The sequence below is a fragment of the Poecilia reticulata genome, linkage group LG10 (assembly GCF_000633615.1).
Source record: "Poecilia reticulata strain Guanapo linkage group LG10, Guppy_female_1.0+MT, whole genome shotgun sequence".
In the NCBI taxonomy this organism is placed as follows: Eukaryota; Metazoa; Chordata; class Actinopteri; order Cyprinodontiformes; family Poeciliidae; genus Poecilia; species Poecilia reticulata.
In genome coordinates, this window is record NC_024340.1 from 21,588,263 (window position 1) to 21,616,244 (window position 27,982).

The 27,982-nt window shown below is 38.1% G+C and overlaps 1 protein-coding gene across 4 annotated transcripts; it reads right to left on the reverse strand.

The window, feature by feature from the left end:
• Window positions 1-12: 12 nt before the first annotated feature.
• Window positions 13-27,982, reverse strand: LOC103471429 (uncharacterized). 4 transcript variants are annotated; one of them, XM_008420426.2, is made up of 9 exons: window positions 18,580-18,618; window positions 15,927-16,120; window positions 13,283-14,849; window positions 11,099-11,127; window positions 8,061-8,189; window positions 7,535-7,601; window positions 7,319-7,426; window positions 2,051-2,062; window positions 1,771-1,973 (listed from the first exon to the last, which is right to left on the reverse strand). In XM_008420426.2, the coding sequence occupies exons 1-9, from the start codon at window positions 18,598-18,600 to the stop codon at window positions 1,863-1,865; spliced, it is 2,238 nt and encodes a 745-aa protein (XP_008418648.1). In that variant the 5' UTR covers window positions 18,601-18,618; the 3' UTR covers window positions 1,771-1,862. The 4 variants fall into 4 exon arrangements, with proteins under 4 accessions (XP_008418646.1, XP_017162602.1, XP_008418647.1 ...); XM_008420424.2 differs by having other exon boundaries at window positions 13-2,062; window positions 18,580-18,611; XM_017307113.1 differs by lacking the exons at window positions 15,927-16,120; window positions 18,580-18,618 and adding an exon at window positions 27,853-27,982 and having other exon boundaries at window positions 13-2,062.

A 27,982-nucleotide genomic window follows, 5' to 3' on the forward strand; every position in this document is an offset into this window, starting at 1 on the left:
TGGGTATAAATCTATATTCCAAGCCAGTTACAAGTATCTTTATTGGTAGCAATAACGAAGACACACAGATTAAACACACTGTGCACATTTTATAGTGAAACTCTGACATTATACAGACTAAAATAACTAATTTTGCTTTTTGTTTAATCTACAGCTTGAAAATCCATTCATATTACTTACATTCATATTTTACTGTACATCAAAGTCACTAAAGCAGTAAAGAACATCTATTATTTTAACATGGAAGGACCATTGTGGGAAATAATTATACATTCTGTGAAGTATGTACATCTATGCATTCATACTCAACTTTACACAGACTTAACTCACATTAAAGTGCTGGATAACAGGAAAGCATTTTAAAAGCATTACATGTGATGAGATAGACAACATTAAAAGTATATGACCACCACTTTTAATTGGAGAGTTAGTCAAACATTTTCAATTCATTATAACCCAGTAAACGCATTTTATGACATCTGATTGACATAATCCAGACTTTAATCCCATCAAACAGGTTTGGAATAGAGATTCCAAGGCCAGGCAGACCTTTGCGTCCAGCATCAGTGCCTGACCTCATAAATGCTCAATAGAACAAATCAACACAGAAATGCTCTATGAAAACCTTTCCAAGAAGAGGAGAAGTTCTTGCAGCTGAAAAATGGGAACCAACGGCATATTAAAGAGTTTATATTTAAACATGACATCATTTCAAGTGTGGCCAAATACTTTTTTCAACATGTTAGAGAGTATTTCTTAGAATTTCTGCCAATTTTTTCTTTAAAGTTGTATTTTTCCTCAGTAAGAAAGACTTAACATTGCACAAATTACATAAAATTAGCAGAAAGACCATCTGTCTAAACTTTCCAGTTGTGTGTTTACTTGTCGTTATAACCTCGGGTGTATACATTTGTAGTTTGATTTTGTCTTGTGCTAATTCATACTAAAGTTCAACTGAAGCTGCTCAGTAAATGAAACTGAGTGAACAATTTTCATCTGAAATCATGTCTATTATTCAAAATCTATTTTTGATCAGCTGTTAAACAAATGTCCTACATGTTGAGAGTTAATGAGGACTTTCTATTCAGTGTTGCAGATATGTAACGGTATATTCTGCACTGTTTTGGGGACTACAACTTGATAGAAAACACATTGTGTGAATATTTAAAAATATCTACTGCTTCTTCTATAGATGCAACATTCCAGATGATGCATATAAATCTCTTCTTTTTGTTCGCAAACGTTGCTCTGAACTGTTTTTATGCTTCCAACCTTGAAGTGTTAGCTTCATTCAGCTATATAAAACCCGACAAACACAACATCATGTATTAATTAAATAAATCTACACCCTCTGACTCTTTTAGCCACCTAAAGAACAATCACTGCTGGCAAATAATTAGGACAGGAATAAACTCCTCGCACGGCGATCTCAGTCTCCCACTTTCCCTGCCTGTTCCACCCCATTCATCCACTCCTGCCCACTCTGCTGCTCCTTCCCTCCCCCGGCCTCCTTGTGTGCCTGCAGATGATGCATGAAATCATCCAGGATCTGCTGGGCCGACATGGAGTTCACATCCCCTGCATCCTGCTCGAAGAGCAGCACCTTCAACCCTCCTCTTCCTTCCCATCTGTCACCCGCCGCGTGGGCGTGCTGAGGGTCTGGAGCGGTGTCGGTGTGGGCAGCACTTCGCAGTAACTGCTGCTGGGTTTGTGGGTAAACAGGCTGTGGTCTGGCAGGATAACTGGAAGTTGTGGTTTTATAGGAAGCAGTTCCCATGTCAGCCAGAGAGAACGATGGGCCGTGAGTGGACTCATGCTGGCCTGGAAGACTGCCCTCATTTTTAGCTGGTGTCAAAGCCTGTTTAATCGGCATGAAGGCCGTGACCCTCTGCCGACCTGCCTCTGACTCGCTCAGGCAACCCTGTGCTCCTTCCTCTGCTCTGGGATCGCAGGATTGGCCATCTGTCTGCTGGCTGGTCGGAAAAGAGGTTGTGAGAAAAGTTTGAATGGCTTCAGCAGAACCAAAATACTTCTCCAGGAGCTCCTTTACCAAAACTGGCACCTGCAGGGAAGAAACCAAACACAGGTTAACCGTTTGTTGTCAGCGCTGCAAATGGTACATGACCTTCTAAACATAGAAAACTTATAAATGTTGATAAATATCTACTTTGGGAGTTTTGTTACCATTTTTAAAGAGCCCTGTTTTCTATCGGTTTTAGTTAAGAGAAAGAAAAATACATTTTTGTAGGGAAATGGATGGATACATTTCCTTATGTGGGATGCTGAAATTTAAGGAAAACAGGGGGAGGGGGTAAGCACTTAGTGCCCATATTAATGACAAAAAAAATTATTTAAAATAATATGTGTATTTTTAGTGACATTCTGTCATGGAAAGTCATTTCATGACTTGACAAAAACAGGCATAGCCAGCATATGTTATTAATTACATTCCCAGTGGTTCACCTTCCAGCAGGACAACAACCTTAAATACATGCAGGGTATATTTAAGGTTTAGATCAAAATAGAGGTTTTTGATACGTTTAGATCAAAACTTTTCCATGTCATGGCCCCCCAAACAATTAGCTTCTCTGTGAAGATCCCTTTGTAAACTCTCAGACAATGTAAAGAAACAGCAACTTTTAAATGTTTTTCTCACTTTTTTCACTATTCAATAATTAATTCATTTATTTAGCATAAATGCTGCCTCATACGTTCTGATTTTAGTTTTTTGTGAATTTCTAAGGATTTTTTTTGCAGCAGGGCGTTTCCTTTGGTCTTCATATTGTCAAGATCTTGTCCATTTTGCGCTTGCTAAGCTAGCTTGAGGAGCGAAATGGCCCCGTGAATTTCACTGGCAGCCAATCAACACGATGAGTATTTCAAAGTAATAATGCAGTAAGTTTTTTTAATTTATATTTTATAAAAATTACTGAAAACAGATTAGATTTCATGATTAAAAATTTTTTATTAAAAAGTTGTGATTAAAAAAGTATTTGAAATGTTTTATTTTATTTTTTTCCATAGATACCCTCCAGCTTTCTGAGACCCCAAAGCGCCCCCTGGTGGCTCTCAAAGGGACTGCGGCTCCCACTTTGAAAAAAAATATACATGCGTGTTAAAATGCTCCAAGTTAATACCTAAATCCAGTTGAGAATCTTTGGAAAGACTTGATCACTGATGTGCAGATACACTCTCTAAACCAACAATAGTTTATTTTGTTCAGATGAAGGGGCAATTCTTCAGTCTGTAGATAATTGGAGCTTAGAAACATATAACAAAGACCAGATTCAGATTTAGATTTAGAACTACTACAGCGGACCAAAATGACAAACCAATCAAGACGGAGCACACACACCACACATGAATCTCAGTATAACTTTATCAAAATGGGTTTTCACACAAAATCTGGGAAATCCTTCTGAAGACCTTGAACAATTTTCATTTAAAAATGACCTTTCAATTCAGAATCACATCATTAAATAACATGTGACTATAATTAATTGTGTAATTCAAGTTTCTGCTTGTAATAAACGTAATTCCCTACTGTCTTAGTGTGAAACTGTAAAGAAACCAAAGCTATTATGTTGCAATAAACTGCATGTGACATTATGAAAGACCTGCATGGAACTATTTGAGGTTCATCTGTGCAACAAACATTTTTTTGCATTTCCACATTTTAACATTTCTACAAATGTTTTGAAATGCTAAACATTTAGGACTTGACTGTAAGATCTGTACTTAAGTTTAAGGAAGGTGAACAAGTGAAAGACAAAGAAGAGCCAGGTCTGAAGATTTTCCCACAGAAAATAAAAAGAAAATTGTGATTTAGAGGAAAAACTATTTCTAAAGCATGAATAAAGATGGATCAGTATCCCTTCATTAAGCACTGATCTGGATGCTTCCCTGATAATTAATCATCAGTCCCTATCTAATTTACTAATTTAATGTCTTGGGCCAAGATAATTGAAATGTTGGTTTATCTCAAAAAATGATCTTTGATGGTTTTCAATCATATTTTTAATCACATCACAGCACTGGGAATGGATTATTAAAGAACCTAAAGGACGTCTCAACAGCAATCAGTCTTATTTGACAGAGACTTGTGTCAAATAAATCTTTGTGTCATTCGGTAATTTAAAATCATAGCAAACACAGCTCAGATATGGGGTACCTCAAGGCAATGTACTAAGACCTCTTTTAATTAGATCATGGAGTACTACAACACCTTCTGCAACATCTCTGCCAATAACATGCAACTTTATATGTTGTCCTCTATTAATCAGTTTGTACAATATAATGTGAGTAAACGAGTCAGAATTTCCTCCAGCTTAATGCAGAAAATAACAGGTTAGAAGATAAACCTGAAGTAGGCTCCATGGAGCTAAATACCACAGAGGAAGGTGAACATGAAGACTTCAGACTGAAATCACCCAAACCATCCACTTAAAAACAGAGTGTATGGCTGCTTTTCGAAGCAGGACACTGCAGTTCAGATCTAATCCAGAGTCCTGACTAACCCCAGAAAATAATTTTACACAAGTCCTTAAGCCAGTTTCCTACACTATCCTGTCCTGTTTGTCAACAGATGGATTGTAAAATTATGCTAATGGTCTAGAAGGCACTGAGTTTTTCTTGGGTCTAAATGTATTTCATGAAACATGCAAACCCCTCAGCTCATCAGAGACCTGTTCACAGAACCAGAACCGACACTAGGAGGCAGCAGCGAGTTCCTACGCTCAGTATTTTTGGACCAACTCACTGAAATCGTCAGAAAATGGAAGCTCTTTAAAATCCTTACTGTTGACAGCAGCTTTTCTGTAAAAGGCAACAACTGATGTGTCTTTCCTATCATGTTTTGGTTTTTGATTTGCTTAAATTTTGTTATTTGTTTTACTGTGACAATGCCACAGTTTTGATGTCACAATTTTGCTTGTTTTTTGTTTTTATTTTAGCAATTAAAAATAGCTTGTTCCATCAATAACTATGCTATACAAAAGAGAAATAACCTTTTCTTTACCTTTTGTTAGATTACAAGAAACTCATGCTTCTTGGAAATAAATGGTAAATATAGATGACTTCAAACTTTTGCACCATAAGCATAGAATATAAGATGCTCTGCTATTTTAAAACTTCACAAAGTTTTTCCAGTTTGGAATAAGGAGGACAACTCCAGCTCTGTTAGATAAAACAGATTGTTCTGTTTAGCACATCCCTCCTGCACAAAACAGATAATTACTTGAGACTTTAAAAAAGAGTCATTAAGAGGCTGATGCCCTGCATCCATGACTTTTCTCTCAATTTCCCCTGAAATAAAGTCCTGATAGGCTCCTTAGGGGTGACAAATGGCAGTCTGCACCACTTAAAGCCCACAGACCTTGTTGTTTTGTCCTTTTCTACTTTAAATTAGATTAATTTCAACTCTGCAGCAGGAAGAAGTCTCCAACTCTATTCAAAATACTCAGTTTCTGAAGCATATTTAAGACATTAAGATGTTTAATGTCAGAATTTGTTCAAACTCATGATGATTGTTTAGTATGTGAAGTCTTTGTATTTCCCATGAAGCACTTTGATCCCTCAGTCTGTGTCTACACTCATTTCCGCCTTTCCTGTGAGGTAACCTTTGGTTTTGGTGTACAGAAACCAAAACAAAATCAAACAAAATCAAGCATAATTGTTTTCAACACGTTTTTACTCTTTTTTTTCTTTCCGTGATAAAATGATATCCTGCTACGTCAGTGAGACCAATCCACCTCGCAGATGCTGCAGAGAGTATAAAGGTTGGAAACAACCTGACAGAGAGTCTGTCTCTGAGATGTGGTGAGATCAGCAGAACAAAAACTTCATGTGATTTTAATAGCTTACCTAATCAATAAAAACGTCCACTTTGGATTTTGTACCTTTTCAAATGACTTAGAGACACAAAAATCAGTATAACATTGAATGTTAAAGAAGTTTTTTTAACCTAGATTGATACAACTTGCAAAAGTGCTGTCACGTTTTGTACATTTTAGCCACAAATCTTGATGTGTTTTATTAGCTTAGTAGAAAAACCTTCATTTAGAGATGGGGATTTGGATGCCTGAAAGGAGGATATGGATACTTTTATGAGCGCCAGTTTTATTATTGTCAGTAACAGGATCATGGGAGCAGTCACTGTGACCCAGTGTGTTTGATAAATACACCAAGCTGGGTCAAATACTGGCAGGAAGAGCGATCAGCTGATAAGATACTCTGGTCAAATCATCTGTGCACATTCTCTGTTCTGAACAAAAACAGTTTGTTCAGAACAGAGTCTGGACCATTTTAATTCATAATATGTAATGTGTAAGTGATTATCAAATTAGGACAGGAAACCAGTTAGGTAATCTTATGGACTAACCAACCATTGTGCTCTAATTAACACGTCCGTGTACTGTAAAACATACTCTCTCACTGTGACAATGTTCTCAAGTTCTCATTGTTTTAATAAACTACCAACGAAGAAGAACTGGCTGGTTGAAGTTTTTAGAACTTGACATGACCAAACAAGATTAGGGTTTTCAGTTTTTGTTTTTACAAATTTAAACCTGAGAAATGAGGTGTTTCAACTCTCAGGTTCATGTGATTTGCCTTGTAGATCCATCCAGCTTTCTTTTAGCAACAGTTTTCTTATTGTCCCTCTTCCATAAAGTTCAAATCTGTTTAGGGCAAAAATAATAGCTGTCTTTTTACATTCTCACACCCAATCAATGCGTCCTCAAGGACAAGAACCTCAGGCTGCCAAAACTACAGATATTTACAAAATTTTACCACCATATGCACAATATATTTTTATATTATATTTTTTGCAAATATGTTAAATTTCTTTATTTGTTGGCAACCCCTGCATAAACTTTAATTTATGAATAATCATACTCCCTCACAATGCCATTATATTTATGTATAACTTCCAACATTTTGTGTTTTTAGTTGATATTTGTTGGAATTTGCAGCACTAAAAAGTAGCTACTGCACACTACAACTTCAGAGAAAGACAATAAAAAATATTATCAGCCATGCTATCTAAATGTTTTTACCTTAATGCATTATGCAAATAAACAAAGATTATGTTTTCTAATAATACACATTATTAGAAATAACATTAGAAATAATGTGTATTTGGTGGTAATAAAATAAAAGTCAGTAAAAGTGAAGTAGCAGATGTCAGACATACTGGTGATCCATCTTTACTTTTGGTAAAATAGTGCTAGTATTTTCAGAGTTTTTCTCCCCAGGACAGCTTTTGGTTGACCTTGAGTTGAAGTGTGCATACGTGTCCATTAGATGGCAGTATACCCACATTAATGTTCTCCAGAGCTGCGATGGTCCTGTGGGCGTCGTTCAGCTCTGAGCCCAGCTGGGAGACGCGATTCAGCAGAAATTTTCTCTCGCTGCTCAGGCTCTCCGACTGCAAACACACGGGAGAAGAACAGAGTGATACATTAGGCTTTTAATGCAACAAGTTGCAAAACAAGACACATTAATCTTTTTATTATTATTGCACCCAAAGTCTCACCGCTTTGTGAAGGTGCTCTCCCAGTAGATTATTTGCCTCTTTTGTCCCACTATGCGTCTGCAGCAGGCTTTGTAACAACAGAAAATAAATACATAATTATTATTTAAGCTGGGCTTCCGGACATGCAATAGCAGCTGTCTGAGAGTAGCAAACGTACACTTAAAAATAATGAGTGTGCAACAAATGACTCCCAACTGGAGCCCAGTGTGAGGCAACCATTCATCCCAGTAGCTGCAGCATGCTGAGGAACGACCGGTATGTGCTTAGTATGCAGCAGCAGTTGTTTGGTAACAGATTCAGGCCTGACCAGCGAGTGTGGATGGTTTTAGTTGGCCTCTCTCTGTTAATTTGGTAAACTCTGTGGCTCGTATTGCTGATGCAGAATGCTGCATAGATTCTTTAATCCATAACATCCTTGTGCAAGGCCTGGCATTACAGTGATTGCCTCTTACATGTGGTATTTTTTGTGACTTGCGTCATCTTGCTGCACATTTAAAGATCTGCCTTATTTATCTGCACAAATCACCTTTTATATTTCTCCTTAACATGACTGAGCTCGTCTCTGGTCCTCTGCAGCTCTGCCTCCAGGCTCTCAATGCAAACCACGGTCTGCAGCAGGTTCTGGTGGAGATCAGCATTCTCCTCCTGCAACGCCCTGAGCACAGAGATGGGGGAGGGGAGGACAGCTTGACTCCATAAATAAGGACTGCAGATATCTGCTTTGTGCTGCAAAGACAGGGCTAAAGGATATCAGGGAAATCTGAGTAGCACTTGGATATTGTCAAACATCCTATTTTGAGTTATTGTTGGGTAAATTTAATCAGCCCCTGCTGTTGCACCCATAGCAGTTTTATCTTAAATTGTCATTTTCAAGAAAGGACCACTCTTAGGCAAAAATCCTAAGCTATTTTACCTACAATCCTATTAGATTATATAAATATGCTCATCACATGTTACTGCATGTGTCTATCTGAATTTTGATGGTTCCACTATGTATTGGTGGCAAGATGTGAGATTTGGGCTTTATTGTAGCTGCTGTAATCAGTTTGATTGTCTCGTTGTTGAGGTGCTAACTGCTGCTAGCATTACAAACCAATAGCAATGTATTTGCCTCCGATCAACCCATTTAAGCAGTAATGGACACAAACATACTCTTCAGATCTGTGTACCTGTGACATAAAAACAGTCCAAAGGTTTTAGATATGCAGCAGCCATTTTGGATATCAAACTCTGGGGACTTTCCATGCAGGAATTCCCGCATCAGAAATCCTTCTGTTTCATTTTTGTAGTTTACGATGAACCAGAAGGTTCTGGTTTCATTTTCCGTCTACAACTAATCTACACTTCAAATGCTACATTCACATGGAGATTGAAAGTCAGTCTTTGGGTCGAGGGCTGGCATCACATCTGAGTTCAATGCTTTCCCTTTCAAAGTAGGAAAACTATTGGAGATAAAACTGTTAGCAGAGCATATTTCTGTTGTATGAACCAGAAAAACATGGACAAAGAGACAGAACAGCACAGACAAAAGAAATGAACTATTTATTCCCAAAACTTTCACTACATTTTATACATGGAGCAGCCATGTTTGATAATAAAGAAGTGTCTACTGAACGACCTCTGAATTCAGTGAGTTCTGACCACTGCTTTACTGAGATCCAATCAAATAACAGACAGATCTCTAACTGTTAAAACCCGTACTGGATTTCTACCTGAGAGGCTTTTTGAGGACATCCCAGATGTTCAATGTGAAAATTCTTTCCTAAGAAATCTCCAAAATGTAAACTCTGAGTACAAATCTATTCACCATAACAAAAATCTTTCATTAGTCCTTCAACCAAACCTATATATCATTTACTGAGAGCATTTTTGCTTTGGAAGTTCAGCTTTAGAGGTGGTCGTTACGTCACCGTATTGAGCATATTGTACATGTAAGCTGGAAAACCAGTGTGATTTGACTTTTCTTGTGGTGCAAACAACTATTAGTAAAACAAGCCAATAACTATGCATTTTTCTCTATTTTAAGCATTCACACATTTGGTCAATTTGGATGGAAATAGACTGTACAATAACATTGTCAGTACACCAATGGAAACCTTTCCTACATTTGATGCAAAAGAAAGGCATATTAAAATATCTGACCTTGGGACTTCTTGGGGACTTCCAACTCACCAGGACTAACAATTTCAGTTTCTAAATTGGTCCTATTTTTTTATTTACTTATTTTCTGGTTTGGGATTCAAAAACTGCAACTTCTGACTAGACCAGGTTTCCCATTTAACGCCAAGACCGTTTCTGCAAGAACATAAAATAATGTTCTACCTCCGGGAGCTGCAAAAGCAAGAGAAAGTAATTTTTGGGCCAGTCTTGCTATACTAGCACAAATGTTTTTCAGTTGTAATTGTGATTAGTCAGAAAGTGGAAGTGGGCATGGTTAATATGATAAAGCCTGCAGTGGGTTTTCTCTGCCTTAAGTAAAAGAGGAAAATAAACTCTGTTCATGTAAAAATACTGTAAGAAGAGACTTTTAGTTTGCAGCCTAATCTACTTGTCATATCAATGTATCTCAGAATTGGGACTTTGATAAGGGAATTAGTGTGTCAAAGCTGATTTCAGTGTGTCCTGGTTGCAAGTCGTTGTGCTGCTTATGTCAATCAAAAGAGATATCATGTATTCCTCTTCATGTTATGAATCAGAAAAACTGAAGGGAAATGTTTGCTAATCAAGACTGAATAGTACAATCTGTTCCACTGGTTTAAAACGAGAGTCAGAAGAGCTGATAGTTCATATCTGAAACCTGCACACAGTGTTATGTGCAGCAGCAGCCACATGACACTCAGTAAACTTTAAAGCTTTATCAAGAACACAACTCAGAATTACTGCTTTTTGTTGCATTTCTAACCATTTTTCATGCATTTCTGACTGGGAACTGAAAATTTCACTGCAGCTTTCTCTAGTTCAATTCCTAAACTGGACCGTTTACTGCAGGTCTTTACTTGATTTTTCCTGTGTGAAAACCGTCAGCTAAAGGAGACTGGTGTAGTTTTTACTGCATTAACAAGACATATGTAGTACCAATCAATGATTTATGTTTTACAAAATAGGAATGAAATCAAGGACCAGACCGTACAGAACCCGTCATCTGGATTCAAAGTCTTTGTACTTTTTAATGAATGAATTAGGAGGTAATAGAGGAATTTATTTCTGACTTTTAATATATAATAATGAACAAATTTGCAAAAATAAAAAAAGGTCTTTACTGGTGCAAAATTGACAAAATCTAGTGTTTAAATTATGTGTCATCTCTGACAATGTGGCAAATAGAAGTATTAATATATAATCATAAATATATTATATAAATAAAAAGTCATTCTGATGATTTTTTTTCCCCACATCCTTTCATGCGACTGCATTAGCGATGAGATCGAGTTTGTTACATAAATTAGTTCCATGACAAAACTTTCCCCTCCTTTTTTAAACAGGAGAACACTCATTATTGGGATCAATAAATCCTCTCACAGAGCGAATTAAGAGAGAAAAAAGACAAACACAGAGGACACTTACTGAAGGTGGTCCGGATCGCACAGTATGTTCTACAATAAAGACAAGAACACATAGACAGGAAGTGAGACATGGCAGGAAATTTAAGGACAGAAGGCTTCTGATAAATAATTTACAAATGTTTTAAGAGAATTTTAGATTCACTAAATTGTAGATCTGATTGTATCTGAATCTGGGAGGGATTATTTCTACAGTCCTGTGGCTAAATCAAAGCTCTTAAGCTCCACAGTTTGCATGATTTATTTTAAATTCCAGATTTGGAGATTTAAATGACAACAACTATGACTAAAGAACTAGCTTCACTTGATATCATTACCAAGCAAACAGAGACAGCATAGAGTCACGAGGACAACGGAGATTGTATAACCAGGACACGCCTCGACCACATTACTGAGGATCTGAGAGATTCAATAAATTATCGAATAATGCCTGGAGTCCCACAAGTACCGATCTGTTCTGCGTGTCTAAAATGTTCTTTTCCTGTTGTCATCGTGTATGAGCAGTTCCAACACCCCGTGAAAGGGAAGTCTTATATAATGATGTGTAAAATTATCCTCACACCAGTTCTCATCAAGGTATCTGGAATAAGCTATGGGAGTGGTTGTGGGAGTGCTGTTTCATTTTCTGAATGCACAGTCATTTCAGAGAACAGAAGGAGCAACGCCTCAGGAACAAACAAAACCGTCACAATAGTGACAAATTAGAGCCTTTCAAATGAAATTTTCCGTAGAAGCACAAGACAGTCATCTGCTGCATAGCTGGAGGATGAGTCAGCTTGCAATGCGGAGTATTTGACACATCCCACACATACCCTCTGAGTCAGCTGCACTGCCTCTGCAAGAAAGAAGGAACGCTGCTTTTAATTTGTTCGGACACTTCACTCTGTGGAGGGATTTAGTGCCATTTCTGTCTTCAGGACCTTCATCTGGGCTAATTTTACATCATAATCAACAGTTTCACTCTGCTGAGTCATTTGATAGACTTAATTCTGAACTTCTGCAGGCAAATTATTATGTTTATTATATATATATTATTATAATTATTATTATGCAAAGCAAAATATTCGAAAACTTCAACCTTTAATTTTAGTATCTGTATTTAGTTGAGAAAAAAAAACCTAGTGATATTTATTATTAAGAAATAATAAGCATGTCTATCAAATGAATACTTAAGTTCGTCAGAGGCCCACTTCCCTACAATATATATTTGCCTTGATCTTTATAAATGATAACTTATTTATTGAGTTAATCAGTGTCAAGGAATTTTTATTTTGTAATCCATCTAACTCCATGATAAAAGCCAATTTATCTCTAAAATGGGAAAGACAAGAGAGCATGCAATCAAGTAAGGCGCCCGTTTATTTTCATAATATATGCTAATTCAACTGATTAGAGTATTATTTAACTTTTAAATACTGACCCATGACATTCATGAAATGTACCTCAGTTTCTCTTAAAAAAGGGAAAGACAAGAAAACATGAAGCAAGGAACATGCATGTTAATTTTCATGACCTGCGTATTATTAAGCTGATGAATGTGTCTGAGAATCCTAAACTAGTAATCCAAAAGATTTATGGCGAACACACAGTTCTAAGTCAAGGTTGTAAGGCAGATATGTCTTAATGTTGCCTCTATTATTTTGAGTTAAAATAATTAAAAAGTTAAAAGAAACTGGAACTAGAAACAAGGATTGATGATGAAAAACATGGGGAAAAAACATATTCTCCAAATATTAATTTTATGGTTCTGCATTTTTATTTGGTACTGCAACAAAAAACTTGTTTTATGACATTTTACACATCCATGGTGTGTATTTCAACGGAAAACTCCCTTTGTTTTAAATAAACTTTAGGTCAATGTGGGCTATTTGACCTGACATTAATGTGTGCTGTAGACTGAATCAGGTTGGCTGTTGCTGATTTTTTTACTTACAGATTGCACAACTTTTGTCAAACACCACTTTTGTGGACCTTTTTAAAACATGTCCTTTGTTTTTACTTTTACGTGTCAAGACAACGTGTGAAAACTAATCCTGGTTTGGAATATCACTCACACCTGTGGGCTTTGAAGGGTGAAAAACTGTGAGGAAGGGCTCAGATGAAGAACCTTGAGTTCGATTTTAGTCAGCTATGGCCTTAGATTTTTTTTCTGCTGAAACTATCAGACATCTTATTGGTGTTAGCTTACCCTGTGCTGCTTAGAGATCCCCAAGGGCTGTGACTGGTGTTGGCATCCCTGCTCTGAGCTGTGGCTGGTAGCCGTGGAGGCAGTGTCTCGGCCCCTGGATGAGTCGGACTTTGTGGATGAGGACTCTGAGCCGAACCCTTGTCTTGCAAGCTGAGATGAGTGTGGCGGCGAGTTGCTCGGCCCTCCGTGCTCAGCCTCATGGTGCGTCTGCATAGGGAAGTGTTGGGTATGTGGGTTTTGGTTTTGAAAGTTGCTGGGATAGTATTTGCGGTGGTGGCGCTGCTTGGGTTGGGCTGGTTCAGGACTGGTGCTGGTTCCATCTGTATGGTGAGGCCCATATTTGCCGTATCCGTCCCCTGACATGGAGTCTCCAGTTGGAGAGGGCCTCCTGTCTTTCCGTCCGTGGCTGGCAGATGGCGTGTAGTGACGAGGTGGGGGGCTGCCGCGGTGTTTCCTTGCTGCGTATGTTGTCAGCCTGTCCGAATCGGAGCAGTCTGAATGTTTTCGCGAGCCGATGGTTGGTTTCACCTGCCTGCTGTGTTGCTTCAATGGCAGCTCGGTGTCACTCCGTTTCCCACCTCTGTGTTTCTTGGGAGGAAGCTCAGGCTTGACTGGCTCAGGTTTGGGGACTGGGGAAGGGGTCTTCTCAGTAGTTTTGTTGGGGTTCACGCCAAAGATGGAAAGTTGGGAAGGACTCATAACCTGTTTTGTGATCTCATCTAAAAAAGCTGAAAACTGCAACTTTCCCTCCACAAAGTTTGCCCGGGCTTGCTCTATCTCAGCCTGAGTGATACCTTTCCCTTTTTGCCCACTTTGACCTTCTCCAGTGGTGACTCTTGGAGAAAGTACCTCCATTGACTTGGCCTTGCGAATGTCATTGTTATTCTCCTTGTTTTTGAGTATCCCCTTGCTGGGTAACTGACTAGAAGAGACTGCCCTCTTGGGACCCCTGGGCACCCCTAAAACAATATCCTCCTCACTGAAAGCCAAGCTTCGGTTCAGACTAGTTGTCTTATACAAGGGCCCATGGTCGATTGTAGACACTTTGGTCCGTCCTCTACCGCCATCTATTTCATTGCACTGCAGAAGCCCTTCTTCACTTCGACTGTGACCTCTGTTCAGGTCGTAGAGATCATTACTTCTGCTTTGGTGTGAGCCGTCAGTCAACTTGCTAACAATGTTGCCCTTTTTGCTGTGCTTGACTGTGGCAAAGACAATGGGCTCGCTGCTGTCATCATCTCTGAAAGCTCTGCGCACATCTGAGATATTGGAGCAGGACAGGGAATGCTGCGGCCTCTCAGCATGCTTAAGGGAGAAGGGATCATTGGCACTTGTCTCTGTGTACCAAGAAGTGGAAGAGGAGGAAGAAGTGGAGGAGAGTGAAGAGGAAGAGGCCCTGGAGAGGGTAACAGAAGTGCGGTGGTCATAACGTTTCTCAATGTCTTGGTGGTACAGATACTGGGCATCGGGATGGGGGCTGTCATAGAGATATTCACTGTACTGGAGGCGGCGATGGTGCCCCCGGCTGTCGTCTGTATGCCCATCACTCTCATCGAGCTTCGTATATCTACGTCAAATTAAAAAGAAACATAATGTGCTAATTGTAGCCACACATGGAGTTAAAAACACATTTTAACAGATACTTTGAAAAGAACATGTTTCTTGATTAGTCAGTAAGAATTAACTAAATTATTTGTATTTGCTGAATACCAGAAAAGTGCTAGTGAGATTCCTTTTAGCTATTTTTAAATACTTTCTTCAAAGTTAGAAATTTGAATACAGTAAAGATTACAATGCCTACATCTTACTAAACAATTTGTGAAAGCCAAGATGATACAATAGTTACAAGAGATCTTTCCATCCATCCATCCATCCATTTCTACAATCTTTTAATTTTTGTGAATCCTTGGAGAAAGCAAGGCAACAGTCTTAACTCCTGCACCATCATGCATGCTCAGTGTTACTTGGAGACATGTACAAACAAGGTAGACATTGGCATTGCTGAGAACATCATCTCAACTGTGAAGTAAACTAATTTGTGTGGGTGTTTGGTTGCAGCATACGCTTTACAAAATAAATGCTAACATGCTCAGCCTGTATGCGAATACAGAAGCAACATTTCATTACATCTCCTAGGATTTTAACGCTTGGACATGAATGAGTCCTCCAAACAGACAGTGATTCAAATAATACAACAAAGTAGTTGTTTTGGAGTGATCATCACGAGGTTCTGATCTCAGTCTACTGGAAAATTTGTGGGCAAATGTGCAAACAAGACGGTCTTCAAACTCCCTCAGTTACACCAGTTGTCTTAAAGAATGGGCCAAAATTCAAGGAAACAAGACAATGTTTTACCCAAAATGTTTCCAACAAGTCAAATGCTAAGAAATCATATTTTGACAAAAGTTCAAATGCTCAAAAACATTATTTCTATCATCGTTCTAAAAATTAGCTATAAAATAATTTAGCTAATTGTAATGACCACAAACAGGAAGAGAGTTGTCTGATTTAATCGGAAATGGTGAGAAACAATTGCAATCTATTTTTTATACAGTTCCTGTAAACATCTGACTCCAGCTTTATGTTTACTATGAAGCTCTAGATTTTGTTTTTCTTTCTTTTTGGGTAAAAATAACCCTCCTACCTCTGTGAACGAGTGTCTTGGTGATGATGATGATGATGGTGRTTCCTCTGTTTCTTAGTCTGATCAAGAGAAGGTCTGTGGACGGGTTTGAAGAACTTGTCCATTATGTGTCTCTTTCCTGGTTCCCAATCTACAGATCCCGTCCTGCCACAGGTTATTAAATATCTGCTGCTTAGTCTGTGGCTGTTTTTACCCTGGTTTTTGAGTACAAGACTAATGTTTAGTAAAATATAACTCCCAAGTTTACCGCCATTTCCAAAAACTGGTACACATATTGTCAGATATTGCTAAAAAAGTAATCTAATCTAATTAATAAACCTACAAAGTCCTTAAAATTATTAAATAAAACACTCCACAAAAATTGCAGCCATCTGAGTAATTAGTACACAGGTGGATTGTTTGTGTGCCTCCTGTGTACGTTTGTCTCCCTCAACATCTAACTTCAGAATAATGGGATGAATGAATTCCTGGATAGTGGCTTGATTTTACATCACGCATGAACAACTGGGTGCTCATCGAACCAAAACAAAGGGTGGGACCTTTGTCCTCACCGAGGAGACAATTGACCAGAGCCCCCAGGAAACTAAATCTATATAAACCCTATTTATTTGCACTAATAAACCTGAGTCTTGGTTATGCAACTTCATGTTTAAATCTCTTTCATATTCATTCATTCAGTTTTAATGCAATATATATATATTATATTGTTTCTTTAGTAGTTCACTTTTTATTTCCAATCAAAACTATTGATTTGCCCTTCCTCTCCCCCATTGATTTTAAGAGATTTCCTGCTTGTAGATGAGGCATGCATAACCACACTCAAAACCTATGAATGTCATCTCATTACATAAACTTAACAGACTACACACATGTTTTCAACCTTTTTTCATTATAGCACCAATTTAAATTTAAGCACAATTTCCAGATATGTGAATTTGATTGCTAACATAATGTTTTTTTAATTAATTATTATTCAAGGACTGCATAAACAGTACAATTAAAATTCTGGCAGAAATGTGAAAGTAGCTTAAATATGTCACATCAGATAGGACTTTGTTATTAGCAGTGACTTACAAAAGTAGTCATGCATCTTTAACATTTCCATATCTTGGAAATGTCACATTACAACCACAATACTGTGGTATCTTATAATGTGATGAATCAACGCATATTAGGGTATAATGTTGAAAGGAGAAGGATCTTTTTTTTTAACAATTTCTAGAAATTAAGCTTTGTATTCATTTGTATTGACCCCTCTTCACTTTGATGCACCTTAATGGGCACTGTTCAATATATTATCCAGAAATGAAAGAGTGCGGCACAAGTACAATGGTACTATTGCTAGTTTTCCACCTAAATATGTCAAACCTGCTAGAGGTGGCAAAATACTTGAGACTGTGGGAGAGGCTCACCTTCCAGCAGGACAAACAGCCAGGGGTACATTAAAAAGATTGGATCTTAGCACATTCTTGTATTATAATGGCGACTGAAATGTAGATGCTTTCCACCCACTCAAATGAACTGAGACTTTTTGGGGAAAAAGGTATGAGCAAATATTTCAATCTAATCTGCGAAGTTATTAAAGAGATGCTGAAAAGGACTTGCAATTGTAAGTGAGGCAAAATATTGGTGACTGAATATATATGTAGGTTAGAGTTTTCATATTTTAAGTTTTTTATGTTATTTTTCTTCCTCTTCACAAATAGTCACTATTTTGTGACTTACATAAAACCGGAATATAATACAGTGAGTTCTATGTTTATGTGACCAAGTGTAACAAAGGTTTAAGGGGTTTGAATAGTTTTGCAAGGCATTGTTACAGCTGTCACTTTAAAGATAATCTGTCTAGATTTTTGACTCATTGCAAAAAAAATATAACCTTTCAGCACAGTAATGGTAATTACTAGTCATTGTTTGGCTTGTTCGTCATATGAAGAAGTCTCTCTTTCAAAGGTCTGCACAGCTTTGACTTTATCCTGTTTAGGAGAGAATGAGATCAATTCATTGGCTTTGTGGTGGGGCTGAAACTAGGCCTCGGGATACTTCCCAGCCTCCAACTGCTGCTGATCAATTGGGTGCTACACAGTAATACACACAGTTGTATAAGATAGATGCCCAGGCTTGTTTCTTCTATTGTAATCAAGCCTAAACCCAATTCTGCATTGAAAAGCAAGGGGGAAGGGAGAGACAGCTTTTTCCATCATTGGGAGAAACGTGACTCATAGCATGTATTTTACGACACCCCCTGCTGGTGAACAAAAGTAACTACAATGTTTAGCTGGTACTTTTCCACAATTTTCACAGCTACATTACACTGGACGTTTCTAGAATTATCTAGTTTTCCAACTTGCTTTGTTTTCCCCTTTACACAATGCTAACTCATTTCCTGTCTTCAAAGATAACATTGTGTCAACACCGGTATTTGGGCTTTTTGGAGACCGAGGCTAATAAGAAAATGTTATTGATAAAATACAGCAAACATCAGAAACTGTTTACAGGCAATAATGCACAGTTCAGTAAAAATGAAAATACCAACTCCTTCATATAGTCCCTGGAAGTTGAAAGTAATGAGTCTGCTGCTTTCTTTTGTTTTTTAATCACAACAAACTGCTTATCAATGCAGTAAAAAAGGAAAGTAGATCCGACAACTCACCCAGCTACATTCTGGTTTCATCCGGTTCTGAAGAGCCCTGTCATGCACGTGTTACGATCGGTCCGCGGAGCCAGCAACGGCCGTTTTGTTTTCTTTTAAAAAAAATTCTCCTCGAAGACTAATAACTACGGTTTAAAAAGGTTTTAATCATGATATAAGCTCAATAATATGAGCACAATCTTTACAATAAGCAAAAATGTTTTCGTATTTCAACCTTAGTTATATTATTGCCATGCTTTAATGGATTTGTGTACTTTGAATAGATACACAATAATACGGATCCGTTTTCAGTTAGATAATAACAGTTTGTTGTGTCATGTCATTTATTACAGTTTTGCTGTAATAACTGGCATTACAGCAGTTATTACAGCAATAAAATCTATTACATTTCGCTTCTAGATGCATAGTTGTTTGCAATAAGAAGGAACTACTTTGGGCGGATGAACAAATAAATCTTTGCCCTGGTCGAATGACGTGGAGCCAGATGGATATAAATAGCAAGGACCGCCATTTCGTTTCACAAAACATCGACGCACTTCTTGATCTCACGTAGGAAGGCAGGCGAACGGTACGGGTTGACGCGTTTTTCTTTTTTGATCAAAAGATAATCCTAGAAAGAAGATTTATTTATTTGTTTTATTTTTATTCAATTGTGTAGCACAATATGTTTATTGCTATAAGTCGTTCTTTTTTACCGTTCATTTTTCACATTTGGCTCCAGTCTCTAGACATTTCTCATGCTTTTTAACTTGTCATTATCTACCTAGTAATTACCCTATTATTAAGCTAAAAGCGATTACCATTTTCTTTCTTTTTTTTTAAATCAACTTGATTGCTAAGCTAAGGCTTAGCTTGGTGTGAAAACGTAGTTTCAGAACGCTTAAAATGAACATTACTCGACTATCCTTTGTTTTCTCAGACTAAATGTTTTTTGTTAAGCTTTTTACAAGAAATCGGGTTAAGCTGTTTTTCGAGAAATTGCTTTTTTCAGTTGGTATTCTTAACGGCTGTTGTCTTAATATGGGCGCCGTGACGTAAAAGTTGGCAAATGTTGGTCGTTGGTTGACTCATAATAACGCCGTGACGTAATGGGCAGAAAGTTGCGGGGAGTGGTCAGGATGTTTCTAGACGCATGCCCAACTATGGCGTTGAGCTGCCAGTAGTTAATGGAGTATAACTCCCAGTTTTTTACGGTAGCATAACCCAAGAAAACGAGTAGTTGCTTTTCTGTGGTAAGCCTTTCAGTTTTCTTTTTTGTCCGACTTAAATGGCTTAGCATGTCTGTTAATGTTTCGAATGCTATTTTGAGCTGCCGGTAAAGTTAACGGGAAAAAAAACGGTAGCATAACTTAAAAAAAAAACGAATAATGGTGTTTATGAGACTTTGAGATTTTTTATCCGAGTTAAACGGGCTAAAATCTTATCAGTTACGTTTTGCCTTTAGAGAATTGTAGCTGCGATACAATCAACGAATAATAACCCCCATTGTTTATGTTGCATAACCTAAAAAGACAAGTAGTTGTGTTTTTGTGGTGAACCTTTGGTATATTTTTATTCGACTTAAACGGCTTAAAATCATGTCATATCAATTAATTTTTGCCTATGGCTATTTCGAGCTACCGATACAGTTAACGAATGATAACCCCCGCCTTCCATTGTTTACGATAGTATAACCTAAGAAAACAAGTAGTTGTGTTTCTGTGGTTAGGCTTTGAGGGTTTTCTGTTTTGTCCAACTTAAATGGCTTTGTCTTAACATGTCAGTTAATTTTTCTAATGCAGTGTTGAGTTATCAACGCAGTTAACAAATAATAACCTCCATTGTTTATGGTAGTATAACCTAAGAAAACAAATAGTTGTATTTCTGTGGTGAGCCTTTGAGATTTTTCTTTTTTCTTTCTTAAACAGCTTAAACTTAATGTTATATCAGTTACTTTTCCAAATGCCTATGGCAGTATAGATTTGTCTATATACATTGACATGCAGTTTTATAAGACTTGAAGGCTCAGAATTTCTTTTTACCTATGGATCGTTAACATTACCATTATAACGCCATAAATAACCGACTTGTCTTAAAAAAAAAAAAAAAAAAGATGAAGAAATGGCAACAAGGGCAAACAGAACTTTTTATACCATTGCACTATAATCGAGTTCGGTGTGTGTTGTTCAAAGGAAACTTTTTTTTTTTTTTTTTTTTTCAAAACTTTTAAGGAAGTCAAATTTGACTTTCAGATTTTTTTTATTTTAATTTTCTCTACTCAAAAAAACAAGCTGAATGCCTTGTACAGAATAATGGCTAAGTTGTATTCATCTCAAGTGGATCACAAGTTTAGTTCTCAATATATATATAAAAAAGATTTTTAGTCGAAGAAGAAAAATTTTTTGACTTGCAGAAGACAGAAGATTTTTTTAATGAAGTCAAATTTGACTTTCAGATTTTTTATTTTAATTTTCTCTACTCAAAGAAAAAAAAAAAGCTGAATGCCTTCTAAGAAATAATGGCTAAGTTGTATTCATCTCAAGTGGATCACAAGTTTAGTTCTCAATAAAAAAGTTCTTTAGTCAATTGAAGAAAAAAAAATTTTGACTCACAGAAGACAGAAGATTTTTTTTATTTTTTTTTTCCTGGGGGAAATGGACTGAGTTATTGGGGGGGAAATGGACTTAGTTAATGTGGGGAAGAATGGACTTTGTTAATCTGAAGATTCAGGACCAGCGTGGCTACAGAATCGTAGGAGATGGGGAGAGGACCAGACTGGGACCAGGCAGGACAGGACCAGAGACGAGCCAGGCAGGACAAGGCCAGAGGGCGTGGGAGGACCAGAGAACGAGCCAGGCAGGACAAGGCGTGGGAGGACCAAAGACGAGCCAGGCAGGACAAGGCCAGAGGGCGTGGAGGCAGAGAGGCGATGCGATCAGGAGGTCTACAGAGGGCGCCAGAAGCACAGGGCAGAGTAGATGAGAGGCCAGCGCTGCAGCAGCTCCAGAGTGGGATGGGCACGCAGTCTCTAGCTTCAGGAGTGTAAAGCGGGTCATTGGTTTGTATTTTGGGCTGAGGTATCTCTGTAACACTCAGAAGCTTGGTTTCATTACCACTTTTTATAAAACTATTGTAGAACACAATTTCTCGCACAGCTCTCTCTTCCTTTTTTCAGGCAAGCGGTGTAAAGCGTTTTGTACCGTGGTCACATCTCCTGTTGCGCTGACATGATATTGGTGGTGTCTGCTGTGATGAATGCCTTGGTTGTGTGCTGGCGAGAGGAGCTACTTGTTTGGACTTCAACTCCCTGCGATCAATAGTTCTCCCCCCCAACTGGAAGGAAAGGCAACCCAATGTCGTTTAATAGGTCTTCTGAGAAGTTTACAGCACTGGATTGTGAGAGTGGATGGTCATCTGTTCAGCCAATGCGGTGTGTTCTGCAAAACGTCATTGTCATCTCCCTGATTGGTACAGATAAGCTACAACTACCTCTTAACCCAAGCAGTGAGTCAATGCATGGAATGTACATGTGGTGTAACGATCCTGTACATAAGTAATTATCTTTGTAATATTTACGCTCAAAATGAAATGGAATCGTTGTCCTTCGCTTTTAAAAGGGTTTCAATGGGTTCAGGGGCGGGGGGGTGTGGGGTGTTTAAAATGTGTCTGGAGTTTTTCTTTTACAGGCATGCGCCCCTAAAGCAGTTCATCGAAAGCCCCCTGGTGGTAGCCACCCCGTACAAGTTGAGCCCATCTTGCGTACTATAGTGCTAAGGATTGGGATCATATGCAACTACCGTGATTTAACAAGGTGTAGGAAGGTATTTTGTATTTTACAAAATAATTTCCGTTTCATCATTTTCCTGCTTGGACCATTATGTTTGAAATGGGGGTTGGGGGGTACTTTGTTGGGGAGCTTAATGTGAGGGGGGGGTTGTGGGGCGTTAATCAGTCTCTTCCTAGACTTCACAGCTCCTCATTTGCCAATATAAGAAAGGCTTGAATAGGAATCATCCAGGTGTACCCAACAAGCTTCAAGTGGACACTTTGCCATGCGGGATAGCAACTCCACAAAGCTAGTCTCCTGGATTTAGAGAAGCTGCTTTTGTCCCAGAGTGCGGTAACAAGTCTCCTTACTAGAAGTAATTTTATTTTTGATTTGCAGTTGCCTTGTGGGAAGGGGGGTTTGTATCTTTGACTTTTGCAGATTAATGTAAAGGCCCAACCGCCACTTAAATCCACATTCAAGTCTACATCTGCTGTTGGAAGGAACTCCCAGTACGCAGGCCTGTGGTATTCAAATACTATTTGTGGAAAATGATCCCATCCATCTCTAAATTGTATTAGTCCTTCAGTCGAGGAAGTCCGACAATTGCTTGCTGTAACAGTATTTGTCCTGTAGCTTTGTACATACTTGTATTTGGAAGGGTTTGTGGGGAGAAGGCTTTTTTCCTTTGCATTTTTCAGTGTGCTGTGTCCCGTGTGCTTTCCAATACCCAAGACCATCAGGAACTCTCCTAACTCATTGTTTGTACAAGTTTCCTTGCGCATCGAGCGTCACGTAAGCTCACTAAATGTGTTCACATTTACTTTAACATTCATTGTTTGGCTAGATGCCTCCATTTGCAATTCCTTTGCAATTAGTTGCTGTGCCTTGTATTGACAATACGAGTGAACTATCTGTAAAGGATTTTATTTTTGCACAATAAATGCATAGCTTGTTGTGATTACAGTTTTTGGAATGCATTTGTTCTTTTTGGGGGCTTGTGTGGGGGAGCTTTTCTTGTGCTTTTTCAGGTATGACTAAAGCTTGGTGTAGAGCACGGATGTGACCTGGGCTCAAATGAAAGTGGAAATTGAAGGCAGATAAGTTGAATCATCTAATGACTTTTGGAAAGATGAATATTCATCCCAAAGTGGGCAATCTTAAGTGCACTATTAGTGCGTTGTTTATTCTTGCCACGAAAGCAACTTGCTATACTTGATTGCAGAAATAGCACTGTTGTGCTTTCTTAATAGTCTTGTGATAAGAGGAAGACACGGAGGCTTCATTGATTTGACATTATCTGCAGTAAAGCATTTGGGTAAGGATAACAACAGTCAGTTCTACGATACTGTGGGGAGGGAGCAGGGGTGTCTTCTCTCTTTTTGATCTTACAGAAGTCCAAAGGAAGAATGCAGTCTACCTTGGACAGCTCAGGAATCTTCCTGCCCTTTGAACATGACCTACATGCAGTTTGCTCAGAAAGGGTCAGGTTGATCTTTGTAGTTTTAAGAGAATAATTAGTCCTCAGCTACCAGCCCTTGTGCAACTGTGCAAGAGGCAGGTTATTCCCATTTCACTCCAATGCGCAACTGTGCAGATTTAACAAATTGAAGGTGCTGAGGAGAGCTGTGCATGGTGCAGCTCATATTTGGAGTAAAATGCAGCGCAAATGTGTTGCTTTAGTACATGCACATGTTTTGGTTGCGCGTGTTCCTACACTTTTCTTCACAGAAATCCAAATACAAGACAGAAGCACAAGCGAAGTCCTCTAACCTGGAGCATGTAGTAAGAAGCTGGCTCATCTTACCCAATCTTTTGCAATGTGTAGTAAACAAGACATCTTGGAACTGGCTTTATGTTAACCTGAAATCATCAGTAACAATGCTTTACTAGTACATACCTCTTTGGCCCTGGGGCCTTACTGCTTTGCATCTTAAAACCACATGAGTAGAACACAAATCTTTGTATTGTGTCAAATGTGTGGTGGGTGTGTTGTGTAGATCACTTTGTTTCAGATCATTCTCGTCTGTCCACTCCGATCTCACCTGCCTCTGAATGCAAAGTCATCTGTGGAAGCTGTCAACAAATGAGTGTGACCCTCTGAATGACGCACCGACCCCCTCCCTGTTCGCTTGAGCTTAAATCTGAACCCTGGCGTCCTTTGCAGAAGCCCTGCTCTTTTTGTGTTTGTGTGCCTTTTCTTTCCCTCTGGTTTCTCAGGTCAAATTGCCAAATTTCTAAATTTCCTCTGGGATGGCCTAACCTGTGATGGACACTGAGAATCCTGTCATATTAAGATCGAGAACTGCAAGCTTGTTTCTAATACTGCATCTCTTCAGTCTCGTGGGTGCTAAGTTAAGTAATTTTGGTTCCCTAGATTATTTTTTTCCCCCTCATTGCTTAAATGTGTAACTCAACATGTTGCATGCCAAGTCAGCTCTGCATAACATTTAATTTGCACAACGCAACATAATTTTCATTAAATCGTTGTCAAACGTTTCAGTAGTTCTTGGTAAGGGGTGTTTTTGGGGGGGTGCAACGCTATTCTCTTTTTTTCCCTTCCAGATTTCTCGTTCAGCTAAACTTGCTACTGAATCGAGCAGCCTAAGCATCAGCAGAGTAACAGGATGACTTAAGTTCAGCCAGCCTCTAGGGATCAAACTTAAATATGTGGAAGAATTCAACACCATTGCGTATCGATGTGGTAAACCCTATTTGCCATAACCAATCATAGTCTGGGGTTAATATGGGGGGAGGGGAGGGGTTCCTTAAACTGTCTGTTTCTTTTTTATCCCATTACAGCTTTAGAAGCATTCTTTTGGTCATCAAGTCCTGCCACATTGCAAATGGGAATGGCTTTGAGTATGAACGGGAATCCTGGTATCGTGGCTTTGTTTATATGGCTATAAATGGAAATCATGGAATAAGTCAAATACAATATTGTGGGAATCTTCTGGGATCGGGGAAACGTTCTGTCTTCTAGTTTCAGCCTCATGATCAAGAGAAAAGTCCATGGTCAACAGGATTAGAGCAGCGGTGCCGAGGGGCTTTCTTTTCCTGGAGGAACAAAGATTTGTTCCTCAAAGATTTGTTCCTCCAGGTTTTGCTTTTGCCCAAGTTATAGCAAGCACAAAAAAGCAAAAGACTCCGGTGGTGGCACTCCTGACCTGGTCAGGACGGGGTTCAAATCCCTGCGGTGTCTTGCTTTTAGTTTGCTGTTTGGGTAAAGCTGCTCACTGGGAAGTGACCAACAGATGTTTAACATCTGGCCCAGTGTGACAGACAGGGGACTGACACAGGATGCAATGTGAGGTGAGATTAGGCTAGGAATACCTTCACTTCAATATTGGTGTAAATTATGATGGTGTTGGTTACAGGTGTTTTTTAACTTAAACATTTCAGTGAGAAACATGGGGGGGAAGATAATCTTTCCATAAACCAGGCATGATCAGAGGAAAGATTCCCACAACACAACAGAGCTTGTATTGTGAAAAAAAAATCTGTGCTTAGTAAAGACATACAATTTTTTTGCACCTGAATGAAAATAAAACAATATATTTTGTTTGGGGCTAAAATATGGCCAAATTTTCTTCATAATCTTGACACTTTGGCTCCTTTCTGTAGATCTGTGATGAAAAATTTGGGCGTAATGATCGACGAATGTCATTTATATTTATAAATTTGACAAGCATGTTGATTTTGTTGGAAATAGCACTTTGGTTTAAATGTCATTGCTGTTGAAATAAAATTTGATTTTGAGCAAAATGCTTGTTTTTGGTTTTATATATTGTTACAATTATATATTGTTACAATTTTTCCTGTAAAACTTGCTTATTTTTTAAAAATTTAAAATGTTTTACAAATATTAAATATTATCCGGCCTTCTACTCCCGCCTTTGCTGACCAACTATAAATATTATATTTGACTTTTATTTATCCAGGTTATCTCATTGATTCATTTACAAGAGAAATCTGTTATAATAAAAAAAGTTTCTTTTTTTTTTTCTTTACAAACACAGCAACAGTACATGTAATTAAGAAAAAATTGACTGTTAAATAAGCAACTAAAATATGAGCTGAAACAAGAAGTTTCATAAGATTTCTCTTTTGGTATTAAGTTTGAATGAAATATGTAATTATTATCCACATTCAATTAATTAAAGGCAGGTCTGTGAAAAGTATTCACCCCCTTCATAGATTTCTTCAGGTTTTGCTTGTCACACTTCCAGGACATAAAATTTAATATTAAAGATAACCTGAGCAAACAGAAAATGCAGCAGAAGTATGCATCACCTGCATCTGTCAGGCCATACATTTTGTTGCTGAGGGGAATAAACAATCAAAGCCAACCTGCATATGAAAAAATTATTGCCCTCTAAGCCTCTCAACTGATTGTACCACTCTTGTCAACATCTGCCGATAATTAGAGGAATCTTTTCAGAATTTATTTAATTCACATGATTTACATTTAGAATTTGATTAGATATTTTAAAAAAATTTGTTTTCATTACTTGAGTCATTTAGACATGGTGAACTTTGGATTGTTGCTCTTCTTGAAGAGTTTCAACTAGAGAGAAGATTTCACGATTCCATCAAGATCCTGACACAGCAAAGCAGCTCCACACAGTTACACTACAAACTACGTGTTTCACTGTTGGTGTGATGTTCTTTTTATAAAATAGTTTTACACCAATAGGACGATAAGTTCAGTTCAACTGATTTTATGTATCAGCTACTTGATACATAAAAAGAATCAGGAAACTTTAAAAAAGATAACTGTGAGTGTACAACAGAATCTAAGTAAAATTATGGATGTTTACATACCTCCTAAAATATACTTTTAAGTAGTTTAGGGGAGAACAGCATTCATTTCACTTTTATTTCCATTCAGTCAAGGCTTTGTTTGCCAGTTTCCAGAGCCTCAGGTATTGGCATCTATTTGTATTTCTTTCCCTTTCTGGATCTTGTTGGAGTTCTTACTAGGGTTGCACTGATTGCAGTGTTCTGGTCGATCGACGATTACCGATCTTTAAAAAGCCCGAAATGTTGATGAATAACAAGAAAGTCACTGAGTTGATAACAGTGGGGTCACTATTGTTAACTGCAAACATGTAAACATGACCTGGTAGGTCAGCAGCCATAAAAATCTTTAACTCTTTTTTTTTTTTTTTAGTTTTCCCCATGTAAACCACGGTGCAGGGAGATTTCTAGAACAGCAGAAATTATCCATAGACAACTAAGAAAAGAAATATAGAGGAGAGGATGTGACAAAGTGGTTCAGTTTGTGTTCACCACTTGTCCCTTCTTGTTTCCGATTCACTTACTTTCTATAGTTGGTTATAATGCTTAAATTGAAACATTACTTTGCAACTTTGCTTCACTTACTATCCCGGGTTTCTTTGTGTTAGCATTATGTTGCAGTTTCCATCTATATGTTTAGGTTAAAGCTACTATTTCTGGACTATTGGTTGAATTTGTTTATTTTGTTTTAAGGTATATTTATGATATTTGTTTTCCTTTTTACTCACCGTTGTCCCTTGTACATCTGCAGCAGGCCAGGAGTATAGGAGGGGCCGGCCCAGTATTTCCTGCTGAAATGGCTGGATGGCGTCATTGATTACCTTGCTGGGTTCTACCAATTAGAGGGTTTTCTTTTGA